Here is a 9,692-nt window from a genome sequence, read left to right as displayed (position 1 = left end):
TGGGGCACACTCAGCCAGTGCAGATAGTGGTTCTAATAATTAAGCTAGGGAGAGGAACGCAGGGTTAGATGGTTTCCCCCGGGTTTGAGACTTCCCACCGGTATTTTAGCTGGTTCGATGCAGAGGAAGTCTGTAGACTAAGGATGCTCTGTGAGCCGCTGTTGTCTAAGATGCTAGGAAGGAGCAGCTGCTGGTGCTAGAGCTGTTCCTGGCCCTCCCACCTGAGAAGGTCAAGACCAGTGTGTGAAAGCAGTACCCGGAGAGTGGAGCTGACGCTGTGGCTGTTGTGAGGATGTTGTGAAAGACCTAATAGGACCGGGAGAGTGGAAAGAAATCAGGTGTTTTAAATGGGAGTGCTTAAGATTCAGAAGCATGGGGGGGGGGGGGGGGGCCCTTCCCTGGTGGCTCAGTGGTAAAGAATCTGCCTGCCAATGCAGGAGACACAGGTTCGATCCCTGGTCTGGGAAGATCCCACATGCTGCAGAGCCACTAAGCCTGTGCGCTGCAGCTCTGCTCTAGAGCTGGGGGGGGGGGGGCGGGCCGCAACTGCTGGGCCCACGCGCTGCGGCCGGCACCCCAGAGCCCGGGCTCTGAAGTAGGAGAAGCCACCGCACTGAGAGGCCTGGGCACCACAGCTAGAGAAAAGCCCACGCAGCAGCCAAGACCCAGCACAGCCAAAAATAAAATAAATAATTTAAAAAAAGATTCAGAAGCACAAGTGAATTGACTTTTGTTACCCAACTTGAAGACAGTAACCATTTTGCTCTCCAAAGGAGCATCCACTGAGGCTTTCAACAAGCAAGATGCTTGCCCGTCTCAGGGAATTATCTGTTTCTCTTCCGTGGAGTTTTGATCTTGTGTTTCTGAGGTGCTCAGTTGTTTATTCTTCCCACTCTATTCCTTTTCTTATGAAAGAAATGTTTCATTCTTCTTGTGTCCCCAAATCAGATCCTGCCTTTCGTGTAATATGCTCCATAAGTGGTTACCGACTGTATGATCAGGTGATGTGGACAGGGGGTTCCTGTGATCGCTGTTTTGGGGTTTTGATGGAAGTTCTATGGAATGTCTTAAATGTTTAAATGATAAAACTGATAGCTGCATTTTCTTTGTGAATTGGAATACCATATTGAGAAGGAATCTGCGGGAATTCCATGGTGGCTCAGTGGTTAGGACTCTGCACCTGTACTGTGGAGCCCAAGTTCCATTCCTGGTCCCCGGTGGGGAGAACTAAGATCCTGAGTCCCACAAGCTGTACAGTGCAGCCAAAAAAGGGAGAGAAAAAAAGAGAGAGAAGGAATCTGAGTTTCAAATATGAGCCAAGCAAGAAGAGGTGCTCTTATCTGTTACTGATGCAAATATGACTGTCTGTGGTGTGTCTGTGTGTCTGTATGTCTGCCTTTGTATTGAACTGTATCTCCTTAATGTCTCTGTGTCTTCAATCCTGCCATACTTGTGAAATGAACATCCTTCTTAACTGAAAATATTGAGGCTCCCTAATTTATAATTTTATTCATATGGAATTTCAGGGGATCCCAATTGGCTAAACAATCTCAACAAAGAAGAACAAAGCAGGAAGATTGATACTTCCCAATTTCAAACATTATTACAAAGCTACAGTGATCAAAACATGGTACAGCCATAAGAATAGATATATAGATCAATGGAATTGAATTGAGAGTACAGAAACAATGCCATACATCTCCAAGCAATTGATTTTCAACAATGGTGCCAAAAACTATTATATGTAGGGAAAATAAACTTTTCAACAAACAGTGCTGGGACAGCTGGATATCTACATGGAGAAGAATGAAGTTGGACCCTTGTCTCATAACATATACAAAAATTAATTCAAAATCAAAGACCTAAATGTAAAGCTAAAACTATAAAACTTTTAGAAGGAAAGGTAGATGTAATCTTCATAGTCATGGTTTAGGCAATAGTTTCTTAACTATAACACCAAAATCATAAGCAACAAAAGAAAAAAATTGATAAACTGGATTTCATCAAAATAAAAACCTGTGCATCAAAGGACGCTGTCAGTTAAGTGAAAGACCACCCACTGAACGGAGAGAATATTTGGAATCATACTTGTGATGAGGATCACACAAGAAGAACTCAACAACAAAATTACAAATGACCCAATTTTTTTAAATGGGCAAAGGATTTAAATAAACATTCCTCCAAAGCAGCTGTACAAAAGGCCAATAAGCACATGAAAAGATGCTCAACATCATTAGTCATTAGGAAAATACAAATCAAAACCACAATGAAATATCATTTCACCCACTAGGACTGCTAGAATTTAAAAATCAAATTGGGAAAAAAGACAATACCAAATGTTGGCAAGGATATGGATAAATTGGAACCCATTTACACATTGCTACTAGGAATATAAAGGAGTAACTAGTACAACTGCTGTGGAAAAAGTTAGACAGCTCCTTAACAGGTTAAACAGAAGTGTTACCACATCCCCCAGCAACTTCACTCCCAGGTATTTACCAAAGAGCCCTGAAAATATGTGTTCACACAGAAACTAGTCCATGAATGTTCATGGCACCATTTTTCATAGTAGCCCCAAAGTGGAAACAATCCAAATGTCCACCACCTCAAAAATGAATAAATAAAATGTGGTATAGCCATACGATGAAATAATACTCAATCATAAAAGGAATGAAGTACATGATGCTAACTGAAAGATGCCAGTCACAAAAGACCACATACTGTATGATTCCATTTGTATGAAAAGCCCACCCTAAGAAAATCTGTAGAGACAGAACGTAGATTAGTGGTTGCTTATGTCTGAAAAGGTACGGGGATTTGGGGGTAAAACCTAAGTATTTTAGGGTTTCTTTTTGAGTTGATGAAATGTTCTTAAACTGTTGGTATTATGGATACACAACTCTGTGACTATACTAAAAGTCATTGAATTGTATACTTCAGATGGGTGAATTATATGGTATGTAACCTACACCTCAATAAAGCTATTTAAAAAGGAACATCATCCAAGTGTTCGGGCCTGGTGCACTGGGAAGACCCAGAGGGATCGGGTAGAGAGAGAGGTGGGAGGGGGGATCGGGATGGGGAATACATGTAAATCCATGGCTAATTCATGTCAGTGTATGACAAAAACCACTACAATATTATAAAGTAATTAGCCTCCAACTAATAAAAATAAATGGAAAGAAAAAAAAAGGAACATCATCAAGGAGAAATTCAGAATGATGTCAGTTGCTTTTTCATTTCCTTGGTCACTTGGCTGGGCTCTGGCTATACAAGATACCGGATTCTTTACGAAACACTGTGTAGCAGAAAGAAAACATTATTATTTTGATAGCTGTTGCCAGAGTGTCTGGGGAACCAGATGTCTTTCCTTTGGAATAAACCTTCCTAATTTACTGGAAGATCCTTTTCGATTCCATTTCCAAACCTAGGAACCTCTCATTGTTGAGAATTTGAGGGCAAGGAAGAACTGAGAAAGGAAGTGTTTCTGCAAAAAGGTGGGAGCTGGGAAGCTTTTGGACCGAAATGACTGAGAAACTCAAGAAAAAAGAAGCCTGATATTCAGCGTTAGATTACCTACTGAATCATACTGTGATATAAATGTCCCTTACTATTATCCCTGAATCAACAGTAGTGATTTCTGTGTTATACTGAGGACTATGAATTTAAAAAGCAGTCATAGTGATCTTCCAAAAGAGTGTAGGCAAGTGTTTGAATACATCAAATCTACATATCAAAGGACCCTGGGTTATATATGCATGAAAAGCCAGGGTTTCTGAATAAGATTTATGCGGCAAGACTGGAGGCATTTTTGATTACAGGACTTCGAAGGTGGGGGGAGCAGAGGATGTGGACAGCTGGAAACAGGAGGACACCCATTGAGACAGGAAAGAGGACTGTCCTCCGCAATAGGAATGCCAGCTCTGTGGTCAGTATTTAACGTGCAGGACAGGGAAAGGCACTGTTTTATGGAGGCTTCCGCTGGCCAGCTCTGGAAACAAGCCTGTGAAAGCTGTGATGCTGACACCAGGGAATTCTGGTGAGAAGGCACGACAGGACTCTCCAAGGAAAAGCTTCGGACACCAGGTCCCACGCCCCGCCACCGCGGCTCTTGGGTTCACAACCACACCCTTTCATTTGCCATGGAGGTAAACCCCCACTCAATGGATGTCTGGGCCAAGAGCTGATCACTGGGTTTCCTTCACAGCGGAGCCAGGTGTCTTCATAACCCTGCAAAAGCTGAGACTTCTTCTAAATGGGAAGAGACCTAACGGAAGGGCAGGAGGTAAAATGGGCTGAGCACTCTGGCCCTGATTCGTTGGAAGGAACCATCCAGCTGTTGGGTGGTCAGGATACACTTGCTGAGGACCTGCTTTTTTACTTTATAGCGTGGGGGCGTTGTGCTCCCCAGAGGGTGAAGGACCCACGTGGGGGACCTTCAGGACCCGTTCATCAGGGGCGGGCAGAAGGAGGGACCTCAGAGCCCCTCTCACCTGGTTCTCCAGGCCTTTCTCTTATTTCCACCACCGGGAAGTTATCCGTTGGTGCCTTGCGTCTTTTGACACTCTCTGAAGTCAGGGAGTAATTAGAAGAGGGGGATTTGTGCCTCCAGATCCTCCACCATCTCCCCAGGCCCAGGAGGACAAGCTCCAAAAGCGTGAACAAGAGACAGAGCCCCGTGACCCCAAACATGGTCTTCAAGAAGATGGTCTTCTCAGAGGGGCGGGAGCGGTAACAGTTGGTACTACCAAGGCAGGGCTCTAGACGACACACAAAGGAGGTGGGCATCGTGAACCCGTACAGGTGGTACTGCCCCCCCAAGGCTGCCCCCTCAAGGGCCAGTCGCACCCCCAGCTGTGCCACATACGCCCAGAGCAGCCTGGAGCTGCCAGCGCCCGAGGCCTCTCCGCCCTTCTCCCCTTGGCCGCTCAGGGTCTCCTCTTCCGTCTTCCCCTTTTCCGATGCCTCCCAGTGCCAGATGACGTGATACAAAATGAAACCCATGTAGAGGGCGCTGGGCACAGCCACCAGCGTGACCTGGAAGGCCCAGAAGCGCAGCGGGGAGAGGGGGTGGAAGGCGTCGTAGCACACCGTCTTGCAGCCCGCCTGCTGGGTGTGGCACACGAACTCGCTCTGCTCCTCGCCGCCGCCGAAGACCCCCGTCCCGCCGGCGGCCAGCAGCACCAGGCGGAGCCCCAGGAGCGCGGGAAGCAGGAGGCGGCCCACGGGGGTGGGGTGCCGGCTCTCCTCCGCGGCCACCCGCCTCAGGAAGCTGCCGCACATCCTGTTAGGAAGCAGAGGACAAGGGTGAGCGTCGGGGCGCTGCGTGTCGGGGCCCCCTCTTCACTCCCGACCCAAGGACGGGTGACGCAGGCTTGCTTGTTCCTCCCTGAGAACCTGGTTGATCAGATACCACGAGCTGAATGCACCTCTTTACAGTTACGGAGGCATCTCTCTAAAGTACTAATAGTGAGTGAGTGGGACTGTGGCTTTCTCTTCTTCCCCGCTCCAGTGCTGCTGGGAATTCTGGTGAGAAGGCAAGACAGGACTCTCCAAGGAAAAGCTTCGGGGACGCCAGGCCCGCCCACCCATCCACCCACCGTGGCGCTTGGATTCGCAACCACAGCCCTTCATTTGCCATGGAGATAAACCCCCACGCACTGGATGTCTGGACCGAGAGCTGATCACAGGGCTTCCTTCACAGGGGAGCCAGGTGTCCATACCTCTGCAGAAGCTGAGACTTTTTCTAAGTGGGAAGAGACCTGACGGAAGGGCAGGAGGGGAGAGGAACTCTGGACCTGCAGGGAGAGCAGAGCCTGTCTTTGTCTCTCTTTCCCTCCCTTCCTCTCTCGCTTCCCAAAGGCTGAATAGTCAGAGTCCTCTGAAAACCGCTGCCTCCCCAGGTCGGGTGCTCCTGTCCATGTCGTCGGAACAAAATCGGCGCTGCCCCCGGGAGGGGTGTGCGTTCCTCCGCCGCCGCCCTCCTCCGGCTCCAGGCCCCCAAGGGCTCACAGGCGGGTCAGTCTGACCTCTGCTCCCCTCACCGTGGGGAGACGGAGACGAGGTTGGGTCAGGGGGTCAGTGGGGATCCAGTGAACAGAGCGAATGTCGAGGCTTACATGGTCTGATGCTCTGAGCAGCTTAGGAAAGGAGACCACTTGGAAGAAGACCCGGCGGAATCTGCTAGTTAAATGTCACGGGGTTCGGGCCAGACCCAGAGCTGACTGGACAAAATTCGAAACTCGACTCTGCTTCGTCATTGCTCCTTCGGCTTATATCTCCCTCGTGGTGAGACGTGACTGGAGTCGAGGACAGGCTGCAGAAATCCTGCAGTTCTCGGGACAGAATGCCATCACACCGTGAGGCCAGTTTGCCATCTTTCATCTGTGTCCTCTCAGCAGCCCTCAGCATCCAACTGCTCTTCCTAACTCTCCTCCATCAGCCCAAACTCTCACACACCTGGCTCCCCTCACCCTCAGAAGACCGTGGGAAGCTCTTATTCCAGAGAAAATAGAGACTGTAATGTGAAACCCTGCAGCTACTTTTATCTTCACAGTCACATCCTGCTGTAGCATCTTCGAGAAAGAAGTGTCTTTCCACTTGTCCAACGCAACCCTCCCTTTCAAATCTGTGTCTCTGGGTCACTCCTTTCAGCTTCTTTGAGGATTTGACCCCAAAATTACCTTTCCTGTAATTCCAACCATCCTTGTTTCCTCTCTGACTTTGAACTTGCTTCAGTTTCTTCCTGTTAAGTCTAATATTAATAATCTGAATTTCTATGTTAACACGGCAGCAGCTGCGACATGCCTAATTTCTCTCATATCAACTATTATAATACCCAGAGAGATGCACAAAGCAATCTTAAATGATTATTAGTGTTATAAACTATAGATAAGAATGGGCCATATGCCAAAACTTAGGGAGAATGGTCACTTCTGTGCAATCAAAAGAGACATTGAGATGCTTCCAAGAAACAGTTCTGAGGGCTTCAATTGACCAGAGAATTATATCACCATCCACCAACTGTATGAAGCCGTATTTTGAGCCACTAAGAATCAGAGTCTGAACCTCTGCCTGCCCCCTAAGTCCCTGTCTTTCTTCTTCATCACAGACTGTGAAAACTCCAAGTGTATCAGGCTGCGGAAAATTCTTTTCAGTAAAATTTTATTTTTTCAGTAAAAATTTATTTCCAGTCTCTAGAAAGATGCAAAACTGGTCCCATGATTAAAGATGGCAGACTGAAGATAAAAGGTTATCCCCTCTCATCCCTAACACGCCTCGAAAATGAGAGTAAATGGATCTTTATGAGTGCACCCACTACAAAGAGAGTAGGAGAGAGAGCATCAGATTGATCTTTGAAGGCAATAGGAAAGATTCTGGAGAAAACTAAATCAGCATGCTAGAAAGCACACCGGATAATTCTTTTAGAATTCAAAGGAAGAAGATGAATAATTGAAAATAATAAAAGGTAAATAGATATGAATCAAAATCTGTTTATAATTTGGAAATCAAGACAACAGTAAAATCACTAGATGTATTAGATGGGAAGCTTAGTGAAAGCTTTCCTTAGAAAGGAGTGATTTCTTCATAAATGTTTCAGTTTTGTTTGGTGACTGAGCTCCACAGCAGACCAAACAAGAGGTCACGTTTCAAGGCTGGTCCTGGGTTTCTCAGCCTCCGCACTGTTGACATTTGGGGCCTGTCTCTTTGGTGTGGGGCCTGTCTCTTTAATGTGGGGCCTGTCAGAGGAGAGCTGTCCCATGAGCTGTAAGACCTTTAGCAGCGTCCCTGGCCTCTGTCCACTAGATACCAGCAGGGAACACCAACCCCACCCCACAACGGTCTCCAGTCATTGCTAAGTGTCCCCTGGGGTGCAGATCGCCCCAGGCTGAGAACCACTGCTTCCGAGTAGCACTGATCCATCACCTGTTCCCTCTTGGCTTCAGTTACCAGCTCGTAAAGCAAGACATCTGTACCAGAGCATCTCCAAGGGCTTTTGCAGGGCATAATCATCGGCCCGTTTCCAGGTCGGTCGTACACCCTCCTGTGACGATGCCTCCGGCCCCTCCCACTGCTGAGTTCAAAGGGTCCCAGCACTTGTTGCTGCGGGAGGTGGGGTGGACTGAACTCCCAGGGTTTCTGCCTCGGGCCCTCCAGCAAGTCACCAGACTAAATGCTAATTTAGTAAACACTCAGAAACTCTCAGCCTCATCTCATTTCAAAGTGCAGGTCCAGCACCCTCCAAACGCACATCTCCCCAGAAGACCTGGGATTTAACAGAGAGCAGCCCCGGCATGTTCCAAGCGTCAGGAGTTTGAGTGGTTTCCAGAAGCCCTGCCTCTGTTCTTCTCTCTCACCCATGCCCATCCCAGACCCATAGCCAGACAGCCAGATGTTCTCTGGGAGGCTCTCAGAACTGAGCTGAGGCTTCCAGGTTTCCCCACAGATGGAGAGAACAGGAAAAAGCAGGACAGGAGGACTTGCTTGAGCACCCCTGCTTTGGGCGCCCTGCCGTGTCCTTTGCACCGCGGCTGTTAGCACCAGGAGAGGGCTTCTTCTACACGCATTCCAGGGCCTAGAGGGTGTAGGCAGTAAATATCCTGCCCCATCTTCCTAAGTCTGCAGACCAGGGAAAGTTTCCGAGAAACTGGAGCCCAAATATAGCCATCCCTCCTCCCCTGCTTTCCTAGGACCCCCTGCTTTCCCCATCTATTCCAGCCATCTCCCGCCCACCCCTCTCATTCTCTGAGACCTTCTTCCTCCTCCCAGAAACATATCTTTGCCCACAGGGGGTCAGAGACCCCAGGCCAATCAATGGGACCTAGGGAGCTGAGGGCTCAGCATTGTTGAGAAAGCTCAAGGGACCACTCTGTTTCTGGGAAGGGAGAAATAGTTGGCAAATCAATTTATTCAAGAGGGGGTTGGCAGGATCTAAACCCTGTCAAGACATTAGAAGCAGTTCCTATGAGCTCAAGAGTTGGGAGAACGAGGAAAGCCCAGAGTTTGAGGAGATTTTCAAATATATAAACATATTTTTTTTAATTCCATCATGATTTTGTTAAGAATTTTTCTGAGCATCTCTTTTTTGGGGGAGAGAAAAATTCCAGGATTCCACAGGGGGCAGAAGCCACCTCTGGAGAGAGTTAAGACTCAACATGGTCGTGAGGGAAGGATGTCCACTGAGGCCAGCGCTGGGCCCAGCCCCCTGCCGCCAGCTCACCCCACCTGGCCTTGAAAACATTCTAGAGCTTTTGCTAAAGGGTCGTTAAGGGTGCAGCAGCCCTGGCATCCCCAGGTATGCAGAACCTCAGGCCACATCCCAGGCTTAGTGAGTCTGAATGTTAATACTATCCCAGCGTGGGCGTGAGCAATAGAATTGCAACTGCGCAGCCCAGAGTCCGGGCAGCCCCCTCCACCACCCCGGGCCCTGGGCCAGCCCAGCCTTGCGCTGCCCCGGCACTCACCTGGACGCTTCGAGCCAAAGCACCCACAGCAGAGGAAAGAGGCAGACAGAAGAGTCCTCAGGCCCGAGCCCGCAGGGTCCTCGCTCTCCCCCAGGCCCTGCCTCCCTCCACCACCCACTCCTTCCCCCACCCTTTGTCATTCCTGGCAGCCTCAGTGCAGGGTCAAAGAAATGCAACCAGAGGGGCAGGCAGCCCAGCTGCTAAAGAATGGACTCTGGAGAACAACCG

General features: G+C 48.6%; 2 protein-coding genes across 2 annotated transcripts in view; one reads left to right on the top strand and one right to left on the bottom strand.

Moving 5' to 3' along the window:
• LOC133063801 (cytochrome P450 3A28) overlaps window positions 1-9,692 on the top strand; it is an 89,294-nt gene that overhangs the window by 71,888 nt on the left and 7,714 nt on the right. The window lies entirely within an intron of this gene.
• On the bottom strand, window positions 428-9,555 carry GJC3 (gap junction protein gamma 3). The gene is made up of 2 exons (XM_061153603.1): window positions 9,465-9,555; window positions 428-5,284 (listed from the first exon to the last, which is right to left on the bottom strand). Exon 2 carries the CDS (start codon window positions 5,281-5,283, stop codon window positions 4,453-4,455), a length of 831 nt encoding a protein of 276 aa, XP_061009586.1. The 5' UTR covers window position 5,284; window positions 9,465-9,555; the 3' UTR covers window positions 428-4,452.

This window comes from Dama dama, chromosome 10 (assembly GCF_033118175.1).
Source record: "Dama dama isolate Ldn47 chromosome 10, ASM3311817v1, whole genome shotgun sequence".
Lineage (NCBI taxonomy): Eukaryota > Metazoa > Chordata > Mammalia > Artiodactyla > Cervidae > Dama > Dama dama.
Note: the sequence above shows the minus strand (reverse complement) of the source record. Positions and strands in the feature narration are given on the sequence as shown.